This window comes from Eumetopias jubatus, unplaced genomic scaffold (assembly GCF_037043125.1).
Source record: "Eumetopias jubatus isolate StellerSeaLion01/CBP00866 unplaced genomic scaffold, mEumJub1_p1.0 scaffold_11, whole genome shotgun sequence".
Classification (NCBI taxonomy): Eukaryota; Metazoa; Chordata; class Mammalia; order Carnivora; family Otariidae; genus Eumetopias; species Eumetopias jubatus.
This window is the reverse complement of record NW_028274817.1, coordinates 32,390,301-32,404,288: the sequence shown is the minus strand read 5'-3', so window position 1 is coordinate 32,404,288 and position 13,988 is coordinate 32,390,301. Positions and strand designations below refer to the sequence as shown.

Here is a 13,988-nt window from a genome sequence, read left to right as displayed (position 1 = left end):
AAGGAATAACATAAACTTTAAGGAGAGCAAATATATAAGATAACAGAATCAGTATTCAAAAAGGGTGGGAGTGGGTTAAATCCAATTAATGAAATTTGAGTAGAGGAATGTTTCTAGACTTGAGTATAAAAAGTCATCTTTACACTTGAACTGAATTCTGAAAGCCTAAGTGAAAAAAAGAAGAAAAGGCAATCCCAGTAGAGAAACCAGGATCTAGAACACAGAGATGCAAAACCATGACAGAATAAAAAAACAAAGTACTGTTCCTAACAGCAAAAGGTGCCAGTGGAAGAGTGCATGCTAAGATTTAAGGAAGGCAGAAACTCACTTCAATCTTACGGGTTAAGTTAAGCATTTTCAGCTTTATCCTAAAAGTGATAAGGAACCCGCAGAAGATAATAAATGGCAGTCACACAGTTAGATGGTTTTAGAACCATCACTCTTACATCAGTGAAGACAAACTTAAAGGTAGGCAAAAGTGAAGCATAGAGATATGTCTGGGGACTGTTGCAGTAATCCAGGAGGAAAAGGATGGGGCCTACACCAACATACATGGCTGTGCTAGGAATGGAGAAGTTGGGATAGATGCAAGGAATGCTAGGAAGCTATAATTTTCGGGGCACCCGGGTGGCTCAGTCGGTTAAGCATCTGCCTTTGGCTCAGGTCATGATCTGGGATGGAGCCCCACATCGGGCTCTCTGCTCAGCGGGAAGTCGACTTCTCCCGCTCATTCTCCCTCTGTGCATGCTCTCTCTCTCTCAAATAAATAAATAAACTCTTTAAAAAATATGGGGCGCCTGGGTGGCTCAGATGGCTGAGCATCTGCCTTCGGCTCGGGTCATGATCCCAGGGTCCTGGGATCGAGCCCCATGTCTGGCTCCTGGCTCAGCGGGGAGCCTGCTTCTCCCTCTGCTTCTTCCCCCTGCTCATGCTCTCGCTCTCTCTCTCTCTCTCTCTGTATCCCTGTGTCTCCAATGAATAAATAAAATCTTTAAAAATAATAATAATAAATAAAATAAAAAATAATAAAAACAAAAATAAAACAAAAGCTATAATTTTCTGTGATTGACTAGATTGGGAGGGGTGCATAAGAGAGAGAAGTTTCCGATGATTTCAAAGTTGCTGATTTAGGTGACTGAGTAGTGGCACACTCACTCAGGCAAACGATATAGGAGAAGAAATAAATTTGGGAAAAAATAAGTTCAGTTTAGACTGTGAGGTATCCAGGAAAAGATATCAGTGGGATGTGTGAATCTCAAGGAAGCAAAATGTTCTTGTTACCATATGTTAAGACTTGGGGTTCTGGAACCAGACAACCTGAGCTTGAATCTTCACTGTACCACTTACTAACTGTATGACCTTGAGCAAATTATGGTAATTTCTGAGCCTCAGTTTTCTCCCTTACAAAATGGGGTAACAACAGTAACAACTTCATAGAGTTATTATGAGGATTAAATGAGATAAGACATCTAACCCACTCAGAACAGTTTGCATATAAAAGCATTCAAGAAATGTTAATTCTTTCTGTATATACTGCTACACCCACCCTACCCCCAGCCTTGGACCTTTACACTCCTACAGGAATGGCCCAGGAATTGAACCTGATGCAAATTTTCAAACTGCCAAAAAGATAAATAGAAACTTTCAAGGTTTTCTAGTTCTCTGGAATTCATATATATTAACTTAGACCCTGTATTCATATGGAAGAATTTAGTAAAACTCAAATGAAATGAAATAAAAAGTGAACGATAACAGAACAAACACGATGATGAAGAAACACATTATTCCCAGCAGTAATGGTCATACAATAAATGGTTTGCTGAGTTAATGAATAAATGCTTCTATCATTACAACAAAATGCAGGTATGAGCACAAAGAGATCAAATCAGCATTTTTGAATTTGATTATCAAAAGTAAATTTAACTGGTGCTAGAACACATTTCTTCATTAAATTATCTAGTTACATTAAATCTGTATCATTTATTCAATTAAAGCCCACATATGGGAAGATCACTGTTAGAGAATCAAGTTTCATTATAAAATACTAAATATAAGGACTAAGATATTTTTATACCTCTTTTCGCATTCCATAGTTTGTTTTGGCTTGTTTCTTGGGACAGAAGTTGAATGATTAAGAATCCTAGAAGTAAATCAATACGTTAATTCCAAAATACATTAAAGAGAAAAGTGTTTACACATGATATAAAAAATCTCCATAATAAACTGCATCTGGTCCATGAAGATCTCTGCTAGAAAACAATGTTTACATATTATTTAGATCTAATGCCCATGACTATTATGAAGGAATGAAGCTCACCAACTCTGCCACGCATCTTCTTTTAAAAACCTTTTCTTGAAACCTGGATATCTTCTAACCATGCTATTGCCCTGTGTGTATCTAACTTTTGGCTGAGACAGAAAATAAACAGATGCAGATTGTTTAGGTGCCATCATGACTGATTTCATTTTCCCAGCACAGCAAATGACGCGAGTTATGTTGATGCAACAGATGACCATTTTGCCAAAAGCCAAATAACAAATCTTAATTCTAAATGTAAAGCCATGGCGGGGAGGGGGGATTGGTTGGCCCGGTGATGGGCATTAAGAAGGGCCAGTACTGCATGGAGCACTGGGTGTTATACGAAAACAATGGATCGTGGATCACCACATCAAAAACTAATGATGTACTGTATGGTGACTAACATAATAAAATTTTAAAAATAAATTAATAAAAATAAATGTAAAGCCATGTTAAAGTTCAATTATTTAGGGGAGCCTGGGTGGCTCAGTCGTTAAGCGTCTGGCTTCAGCTCAGGTCATGATCTCAGGGTCCTGGGATCAAGCCCCACGTCGGGCTCCCTGCTCTGCGGGAAGCCTGCTTCTCCCTCTCCCACCCCCCCTGCTTGTGTTCCCTCTCTCGCTGTGTCTCTCTCTGTCAAATAAATAAAATCTTTAAAATAAATAAATAAATAAAGTTCAATTATTTAAAAAAAAGCTCACAAATTTATTAAACTTTCAGTAACCCAAATGAAATGGTATTTGAAGAGAACAAAAAAGAGAAAGAATGACAAACCATCATGAGAGACAATACTTGTCCATAATTTTATAGAATTCTAAGTATTAATCTCTCAAAGTCAAAAGTAGTGAATTAATAACTTTCTTTCACGTAAGTCACTAACCTATTTAAGAGTTCTTAATATTTATCTATTTACTATAGATTTAAATGTAACTTACTTTTCAGTTTTAAAGTTTAGTCTTACAAGGAATAAAATATGTCTTTTATTCAAAAACCTTTAGATGTCAACTATCAAAACATAGAGGAGAAAATAACTTAAAATTAAAACCACATATTTACTACTAAAAGATATCATAAGCTAAAGATAAGTTGGTAATTACAGAAAGATGGTTAACCTAAAGAAACCAATTTCTATTACCTCGGTTTCCTCACTAGCTTGGACGGATTAAAGCCTCCCTGGGAGGAAATCACAGTGAGAAGCAAAGGACAAGTATCACAGGCAAAGCAGTACAGTTTGGCACCAAACAACACCTTTATTCTTCTTAGTATGGACATATACTAAAAGTGCACTTAATCATGAAATGCAAAAGAACTAAGGTAAAAAAAATATCTAAGACTATTAGGAAGAAATACATCTTTAAAGAGTGATTTTTAAAAAGGAGATGTAACAGTGAGAACTGTCCTGAGGGGTGAATGTCAGAATTGCTGACAGCGGGAGGTGAGGGATCAAACTACAATGCCCTCACTATAGTAAATTCTGAATTGTCCGCAAACCACACTTATTAGCATTGTAATTACTGATGTGTATAAATCAGATTGGAGCGGAAAGAAAAACAAAGTTGAGATCCACTTACCTATAAAATGTATTTTATATACTTGAGAATTCCCCTACGTAAACGCTTGTTTGTACATGGGTATTTAATGTTTTACTCTGTGATACTCAAAGTCAAAATAAACATCTATTTTATCTAAATATCTATTATTCTAGATTATTAACACATTTCCCTAACCCAGTTACTAGTACTGTATTTTAAGTAAATGACTGTAAAATTCAGCTGCACCAACCTGGCCCCTTAATACTTAATGTTTCCACAAACTCTAGATACCTTGATGCATGTCCTGCTGCTCTGGTCCTCTGGAAGAATTTTTCACTGAATGATGCTCTATAACACAAAGGCCTCCATCTGTATTCACATTTCCCGTACATCAACCAAACCAAAAGATGGGAGAAGTAAGATGTTTTGGGAGAGGACAGGGAAGTCATTAGTAAAGCAAGCAAAAAAGAAAGAATGGATAGATTTCAAGGGTTGGGAGAACTACCTAATTAGTTATAACAAGCTAGAGGTTAATATGATGCCCCTCAAACTGGAATATTCATATATATGATCAGAAAAAAAAAATCACATGAAATAAGTTATGTATATAATTTCTATAATTCTGAACCAAAATAATAACTTCTCAAAATGTGATTTTCCTTTCCACGATCCTTAATTATACTTCAATATAACTTTTCAAAATTACTTTTTTTTAATTTAGCCATATTACATAGTACTAAGAAGCACATCTTTCCGCAATACGTGAAAACTCTCAGGACACACTTAACAGCAAATAAAATAATTATTAAAAAGAAAGACATAATAGAAAATACTATGCAAGTTAGCAGAAATGAACATGCCATGGGAACCAGTCAACTGAAGCTATTCATCACAAAAGCCCACATATATGGTAATCCTTTCTTTATGATGATAACCACACAAATTTTAAGAAGCCACCTAAACATCAACTTATTCTGCCACATAATAAAAATATCTGTATAAGAAAATGAAGAGGGGGCGCCTGGGTGGCTCAGGCAGTTAAGTGTCCAACTCTTGATTTCAGCTCATGTCATGATCTCAGGGTCACAACATCAAGCCCCACATCAGGCTCCACGCTCAGCGCAGAGTCTGCTTGAGACTCTCTCTTCCTCCCTCTCCCTCTGCCCCTCCCCCCAAAATTAATAAAATCTTAAAAAAAATGAAAAAGAACAGTAGTTATTTCTCTAATAATTAGATTAAGAGGGTTGATGGAAATTTGAAGAATTAGCTAAATAATTTAGAACATTAAGATAATTTTTTAAGATGACAGCTTTTTTTTAATTTCCCAAATTACAGTGAAGATTAAAAACTAACAGAATAGCTATTTTAATATAAGGAGCTTCATCGACTCAGAGGGACTTCAATACACCCAAATACAAGTAGAAATATTCCAGTATTTTAACAAGGGGGGGTAAAGATTAGCTTCTAAAAACTCAACAATAAACTGTCAAAACAAAGTAGCTTAATCTATGCATCTCAGACAAAGAGGGAGCAGTCTTCTAAAAAGTGGCCTTCAGACTTTGAACACTTGTGAGTTATCTATTTGATAATTTATTTCATCTCCTTCCCCACCTTTTTTCACTATTAATTCTGTGCAATACCCTCTTGTTATTTTCCTAGGGTAGTTTCATCCACCAAGTACTAGTATAAACTTACTTAAAGAATAAAAGACACCTTTAAGAATAGTATGAACTAACCAACTGGCAAAGCTGCTTTAAAAGAAAATCATCACCAAACTCAATCTAAGCAGTTTTTTAATTGCCTTTAATTTGGGAGTACATGCATGGCTTCTTTCAGCTGAAACTAACACTGTATTTACCTTCAACTATTTGCTACCTAAAAACAGTTAAGTAACATACAGTCAGAGTAGGAGTTCTAGGTCGTACTTTCTGATATGTGAGGGTAATCTTACTCCACATAAATCATTTTAAATCAAGACAAACAACAAGCAAAAACATTAAAATGACTGTGTTAAAACCTAAAATGAAATGTTATAACTCCTGATTGACTTACAATTTTATCTTATTTTATTTTGTTTTAAGATTTTATTGATTTATTACTTAGAGAGAGAGAAAGTATTTCAAGCAGACTCCATGCTGAGCAACGGAATCTGACTCAGGGCTCAATCTCATGACCCTGAGATCATGACCTGAGCCAAAATCGAGTCGGGCGCTTAACCGACTGAGCCACACAGGCATCCCTGACTTGCAATTTTAAAGAGCATTTCAGATTCTTCATTAATAAAGTTGGAACCTAAAACACAATACAGTGTGAAAGAGAAAAATCTATAACCAGAGAAGGTAGAATTAACATCAAATCCTCTAAGGGATGGATATATCTTTATAGAAGATTACTTTTGATTTTTTTGGACTCACTCAAATCAAGTACTGTAATAGCAAACAAAAATTTTAATTATCTACGTCTAAGAGATGTGGGCAACAGCAACATATTTTAGAAGAAGGGAAGAGATTATTTAGTGAAGAAAATGCTAGATTCAGCATACAAAAATTCTGAGATCAGTTTAAGTTCAGTCACTAACAGAACAGAACTGGCCAAGGATCTAATTTAAATTGTCTATACATTACAGATTTTAAAAGTAAAATGTACTCCTTACATTATGACCAGATATCATAAATATTTTAAGGCTTCCAAAATAAGACATAATTATTACATTAATGTCACTGCATATTAATATTTATCTTAAAGGATCTATATTCATATGTGCTAACATCTGAAAAGCTGATGAAGAGAAACATCAGAGAGAAATTATTTTGCACACATCTAAAAAAATAACAAGTTATTTAGAATGAACATAACTAAATTAATGGTTCCTATTAGCTTTAAATTTGTTAATCTCATCTTCAAGCAAGCAATTAACTAATACAGTATTACTGAGTACCTACCATGTACAAGGCACAGTGCTAGGCACTATTTTGTACAGATTACAAAACTATCACACACAAAAAAAACCTATGAAACATCATTCGATGTTGTTTCAAAGCTAAAAAGAATAATTCAAGTTATAGGAATAGATGAAAAATAATAGAAAACTGAAAAATATAGAAATGATATCTATGACATTGTTAAAATCTAGAATTATACACTCAAATACAATTCTTAACCTAATCAGAGAAATAAATATTGCTGTGGGTACTTTTAAAATCAGTATTCTCTGCTCATAATGATAAATACAATTATTTCACCTGTTGGGTAGAAGAGAGAGAAACAACTATTTTTTAAGCTAAACAGAGCAGGTGGTGGCTTGCTTCATCAGGCCTCTTAAACCATGGGGGCAACCAAATTACTTTGATTATACTGGAGGGAGAAAAACATACATAACCTCACAAGTAGCCAATATAAAAAAAGGTCCATTAGAAATGAATCATAGGAAAAGATTAGAAAATAAATTTCACAGAAAAGGGTGACAGAAAGTTATGGTAGAAGAAAAACGTGAACTGGGAATGAGGATACATTAAAGAAGGGATAAAGAGGAGTGATATTTTCTAGTATGGTTTTTAATTCTATAAGTGTAGAATTTATAGCTGTACAAAAAAAGGATATTTAGTAATTATTTTAAAAAAAATAGTGGCCCTTAAAACCAGACATTTGCAATTTGGTAAGTTTCAATAGTAATTATTTTTCAAAGCATATCTAAAAGCAAATGCCAATGTACTTAAATTTTAAACGTTCCAAAACATGGTCATGTGACCCACAAACATTTTTTTGGTTAAGAGAAGTAAAGTACTTATTAGTTACCCATGTTAAATGCACCAAAATTATTCTTTTAATTTTCTCCGAACAAAAAAAACTCAAATCTTCTTTATTATTTCAAAACTATAAATGTAGTACTCTCAGTACATAAAGATGGCATAATAGCTGACCCTCAGCAGCACAGAGAACTTCTGCTGTATTAAAAATGGACTTGCACTGATTTTATATTCATTCATACGTCTTCCTTATCACCAATGGCATGTATCTGGGGAAAGCTTAGCCAGAGGGAGAAATCATCATTGACCAAGGAACAAACCAAAGTGAACCTGTGACCAATCATCATGTTGATTTAATCAACCATTATAAAATTCCATTCAATTCTAAGGAGTTTACACATACCCCAAGTAATCTGGAATCTGATAAAAAGTGCACTACATACACATGACATGTACTTGGGGAGAAATGCTCATAATGTATCTAACGCTATTGTGAGCTAAAATGAGTATCAATAAATCAGTTCTTATTATATAGCACACAGGAATAAAAAAGAGACACCTACACAATAATTAAATAAAATGACCATGTGAATATAAAGTATTTGTCAATTGTGTACATAACTTTACACTTCTCTCCTAATTATTTCCTATTGTCTTTTAGTAGTTAGTCCCTTGACATCGATCTTAAGATGGTCCTACTGTGTACTGGAAACTTCATTTGATAATCTTTGAATAATCATTTAATGATTATAAAGTCTGCCTATTTAAATCTCACTACTGGAAAAAATACCTGTTCTTCTGCTCTTGCTGCAGTAACTGAGCGGCTATTTTCCTCAAATCAGTTACTTCCTTCAAATCATCATCCTCTTCCTCTGCAAGTAACTGTTCTTTCCCAAGTCTGAAAGGTGACACAAACATGGTTATCCAAAATGTAAGGCAGATGATATTTTAATGCCAGCTTCCAGAAATAGAAACCATTTTTTCATTTCTAATATCATGTAAAAAGCTAATAATCCTAATGTCCTTGTTTTTAAAACATTAAAATAAGAAATAAGGAATATTTAAGGAATATAAAAATATATCTTCTATTCAATAGGAAATGTACCACACTGGTGATATTAATATAATTAATGACTAACAAAGTAAACTGTATTATTTTGTAATTGCTGAAATGTGTAATTTAACAATGTATACTCCCCAGTCTTGAATGTAATAACTGCAAAGCTCTAATATGCCTGTCTTTATAAATATCAAATGTTATAAAAATTTTACTAAACCACTAAACTTTTATCAGTTTATTCATCATGATGTTAAAAATCTCCATGTAAAATGTTTGAGTAGAAGAAATGCGAAATAGGTCCAAGTAAGATTGGCAAATTTGCAGGAAAATGCTCATTAAAATAATTTTTAATCATTCAAAGAGAACAAAGGAATTTTTAATTAAGTTGTTCTCCAAACTCTAGTAATCTTATCCCAAAGGTATTTCATTTAAAACACAGTATCAAATCCTAAGACTTTGTATCTTGACCATATCTTGTATGCCACTGTGACACTCAATCCACTGTCTTCATGAGATAAGGTGAGAAAGTAAGAGAAAAATGAAATATAAAGAGTACAAGACAAAGCAATGAACCACCTTATGCGGTACCAGAGATGACTAATTCATGACTGATTAAAAAGTTACCAGTGAGGTCATGTGGAGGAAGCACAATGTAAAGAAAAGAGAAAAGCTTAGGGATCAGAAAGAGCTAGGTTCACACCCTAGGTTCTAGTGGACACTAAGTGGTTCTAGGCAAGAAAATTTAGAGTCTTCAAGCTTCCCCTTCCTCATCTGTAAAAACAGGGACAGTATCAACCCTGCAGCATTTATTGAAGATTAAATAAGAAACATGAGGGGCACCTGGCTGGCTCAGATGGAAGAGCATATGACTCTTGATTGTGGGGTCATGAGTTCAAGCCCCACGTTGGGTGTAGAAATTACTTAAATAAATAAAAGGTAAAAAAAAAATAATAATAATCTTTGGGGCACCTGGCTGGCTCAGTTGGAAAAGAATGCTACTCTTGATCCCGGGGTCATGAGTTCCAGCCCCATGTTGGGTGTAGAGAGTGCTTAAAAAAAAAAAATTAAAAACTGTAAAAAAATAAATAAATAAATAAATAAATAAATAAATAAATAAGAAACATGGGAAAACACATAGCACAGATCCTGGTACATGGTAGGTATTCAACAAATGTTCCCTCCTTCCTTCCTGCAGCTACAAAGCAATTTTAAGGAGTGACTGAATATCGCAAGTCATATTCCATCATTTCATAAGATAAATGAGCAGAAAAAATCCAAAGTAGAAGGATTTTAATAAAATACAGAGATAAATACCCTTAAAATTACTATAACCAGTCTGATGTTATAGTGTATTAGACCAAGAGTTGGAAGACCTGAGTTCCAGACACTTGAAACTCCAGGTCGGTTTCCTTATGGGCCAAATGATGCAAAAAATCATCTATTTTAAAGAGTTGCTAAAGAGCTCAAATGAAGCAATGTATGTGAAAGTACAGTCCTCCTTGGTAATAATAATAGGAGAATTATACTTCTGGGAGGCAGGGGAAATGTATATACTATACTCAGCTTAATTGCTTACTATAATTTTCAGTTTAATTGAGGAATGCAGAAAAATGAAGTAGTTACAAATTAACTATCTGAACACCACAGGTAAATGAACCAAAAATTATATTCTTTCAAAGCACTTTCAAGTAGGAATACCTAACAAATATTTCATGTATAAGTAACATTTCAATTTGAGAATTCCTGTGTGCTTACCTTTTTTCATCTCCCAATTCTTCATTTTTCTGAGATTTCTCAGGACCTTTTTCTTTCCCCTTACATAAAAGAAAGTTATAATTTTAAATCTATGTGGTGTACTTTTGTGAGATCAAAGAAAATATGTTATTAGTATTTGTTCAAAATTTTCTTTACCTTAAGGAAAGAGACATATGATCCAATATGCGCATCTCCTTGTTCAGGAACTGCTACATCTTCTGTGTTAGGGTCAATAAAATCATACACCTCTTGGTCTAATTAAAGATTAATATTTGTTAGGAAATATAAATAGTAAACAGTAGGCTTTCATACTGTATTGTTTAGAATAATAGTCGATTTTCTCAATAAAAGAACTGGCCGAAGATACTATAATTTTTCAAAATGCATTTTTAATAAGGGCAATATACATGAAATAAAAATAGCAGGTGCCATATGAATCACCTTTCTGAGAATCAGGTTTACTTCCTATTGAGTGACTGTCATTTCTTGATGTCTGCTCTCTATTTGACTCTGAGACTTGAGAGTGAAGGCTGATTGTGTCATCATCTGATGGCTGAAAGGAATAAGCACAAAGTACAAATGAGGCATTTTAAACATAGAATAGGATTAAATTGCTTTAATTTCACATAGGATGTGCAGAATATCTGCTTTACATCTCCAGTTCTGAAACCAAAAATTAGTATGTTAAGGTTTACTGCTCTGCTTCTAAAAATGTGCATGTCCTATTTTCATTTGAAGTCATAAAATGTAATAATGATAATATTTTTAAGCAAAAACAATCAAGTGTGTGCAAGTGTCTACCTATTTCAAAACTCTAACAAAATTTTAAAATAAAATAGATCAGCAATAGAAAAGACTCACTTCTGTTGTAGATAATCGTTTCTCTCCATTATCACTTCCAATTCCAGAGTCAGGGCCATGATTTTTATTCGGATAAAAGTCTTCCATACTATGGAAATAGAAATTCTAAGGGCAATTAGGGTTTTCTTCTTAAATAAATACAGACATGACCTAAAATTTCCCTAGATAATAGAGAATATATTCTCTTGATGTCTAAAATCCTTAAGAACATGAAGGGAAAATATCAGAAATCTTCCTATAAAATATTTTATTCATATCCCTCATGTAATATTTTCCCTGCATGTGCTCTGTTGTAAAGTGTCAATTGTTGGGGCACCTGGGTGGCTCAGTCAGTTAAGTGTCCAACTCTTGGTTTTAGCTCAGGTCGTGATCTCAGAGTTGTGTGATCCAGCCCCGCGTAGGGTTCCATGCTCAGTGAGGAGTCGGCTTGAGATTCCTTCCCCCTCTTTCTCCCTCCCCCTCTGCTCCTTCCCCCATCCAGCTCGTGTGTGTGCATGCACACACCCTCTCTCTAAAACATAAATAAAATCTTTAAAGTGTCAATTGTTAACAATAACCTATTACTTCTCCTGAGAGATACAGAAAAGCAGAGGATCCTGCTAGAAAATAAACTTAATGAAAGACATTTTTATTTTTCTGGTTTAACAAATTTCACCACAGAATGTTGAAATATTTTTTAACTTTAATTCATAATCTCTTCATTAGCTCTAAAAATATGCTTTAGCTTAATAAATAATGCCCATCCAAAAATTAAGAGAAAATGCAAAAAAAAATCAGCAAAGATTTGAATAAGTCATCGTTTTGGTATGACGATTGAACTGTCCTTACAAATTTCTGAATTACACAACAGTATGCCACCCAGGTTGTAAAGTATTTTTCACTTTACTTTGCAAATTTACATACATGCAAATTTGCATATATTCTATATAGACCATTTTTTATGTGCCAGGATTAGGCTAAGTGCTTTAAAGATCTTATCTCATACATGCCTTGTTCAAATTCTAGCAGGTTGGTGTTTTCTCATTTTGCAGGTGAGGAAACAGAGGCCAGGACGGATTGAACAAGTTACCCAATGACCCGCAACTTACAAATGGCAGTTTAAATTTGATCCCAAGAATCTAACACTATAAAGTCCCTGATCTTCATCACTATGCTATATTTCTTCCCCAAATACTGATCTGTACAGTTTTCAGGAGTGTATCAATAAACTCAGGTAAGCAATTACCAAGTAAGTGCCAGGCACTATGAATGCTTGAAATGAAATGAGATGAATTAAAAAATGTTTGGCCTCGAAGGGCTCTCAGCCCAGAGAGGAAGTATGTTTATATATTTTGAAGACTATGACAAAGGTAAATATAAAGTACTATGAGAAAAGAGAAATCAATTCTTGGTAAGTTTCGGAAAGGCCTCCCCCAAGAAAGTGGCATTTGAGCTTAGTCTTGAAGGATAAAGAGAGGCAATACTTGCTAGCATTTACTGTGTCTACACTGTATTAGCTACTGTGCCAGGTACACATATTTTATTTATAATCCTTATATTCTGCAATTTATGCATTATTTCTTTCTACAAATGAGGATAATGGAGCTTATAAAAGTTAACTTCCCAGGGGAAAAAATGTAACATTTTTTTTAAAGATTATTTATTTATTTACTTGACAGAGATTGAGAGAGCACAAGCAAGGAGAGCAGGAGAGGGAGAAGCGGGCTCTCTGCTTGGCTCAATCCCAGGACTCTGGGATCATGACCTGAGCCAAAGGCAAATGCCCAACCGACTGAGCCACCCAGGTGCCCCCCAAAAATGTAACATTTACTGAATATCATTTCTTGAACTAGTTGCCAAGCACACATTTAATTTTCACAACAAGCTTATGAAGTGGGTATTGTTAACATTTTAAGTAAAGAAACAGGCTCAGAGAGATTAAATAACTTACACAGGCTACAGAGGAATTAAGAGGTTAAACCATGATTAGAAGCAAAATCCATCTGACGCCACTGCACAATAATATATCCATGTACTATACTAAAATATATGTGTATTTGTAATAGTTGACAATGATAGTAATAAGCTATTTGTTGAGGAACTGTATGGGTAAGGCATTGTATTAAGTACTCTATATACATTATTTAATTTAATCCTGACAGCATCCATATGATTATTTTCCTTTTTAAATAAAAGAAAACATGGAGCACTGGGTGTTATATGAAAACAATGAGGGGCGCCTGGGTGGCTCAATCATTAACCGTCTGCCTTCAGCTCAGGTCATGATCCCAGGGTCCTGGGATCAAGCCCCGCATCGGGCTCCCTGCTCCGCAGGAAGCCTGTTTCTCCCTCTCCCACTCCCCCTGCTTGTGTTCCTGCTCTCTCTGTCAAATAAATAAATAAAATCTTTAAAAAAAAAAAAAAAGAAGCCTGGTTCCTTTAAAAAAAAAAGAAAACAATGAATCATGGAACACTACCTCAAAAAAACTAACGATGTAATGTGTGTTGACTAACATAACATAATAAAATAAAATTTAAAAATAAATAAATAAATAAATAAAAGAAAACTAAGGACTAGAGACGTTATGATACAAGGACATAAAGTTATCAAGAGCTGGAGAAGGGCTTCATGGGCATATATATCTGACTCCAAAAGTTGATATACTTAACTACTATAATGCTTACCTATGTAGAATAAGAGTTTACAAAATAGTCAAGGCATGGAAGGCTATTCTGGGTAGTAAGAACCGTAAAGC

The 13,988-nt window shown here is 34.3% G+C and overlaps 1 protein-coding gene across 5 annotated transcripts in view; it reads right to left on the bottom strand.

The window, feature by feature from the left end:
* Positions 1-13,988, bottom strand: part of LRCH2 (leucine rich repeats and calponin homology domain containing 2) — a 96,935-nt gene that overhangs the window by 37,942 nt on the left and 45,005 nt on the right. For 3 of the 5 annotated variants that reach the window (XM_088028940.1, XM_028094095.2, XM_028094097.2), the window contains exons 7-12: positions 11,254-11,341; positions 10,834-10,945; positions 10,549-10,646; positions 10,393-10,451; positions 8,368-8,475; positions 2,075-2,140 (exon numbers count right to left, since the gene is read on the bottom strand). In XM_088028940.1, the coding sequence (XP_087885066.1) occupies positions 2,075-2,140; positions 8,368-8,475; positions 10,393-10,451; positions 10,549-10,646; positions 10,834-10,945; positions 11,254-11,341 (531 nt within the window). Of the gene's footprint in view, positions 1-2,074; positions 2,141-4,122; positions 4,213-8,367; positions 8,476-10,392; positions 10,452-10,548; positions 10,647-10,833; positions 10,946-11,253; positions 11,342-13,988 lie in introns of all 5 variants that reach the window. The other 2 variants (XM_088028938.1, XM_088028939.1) reach the window with 2 other exon arrangements.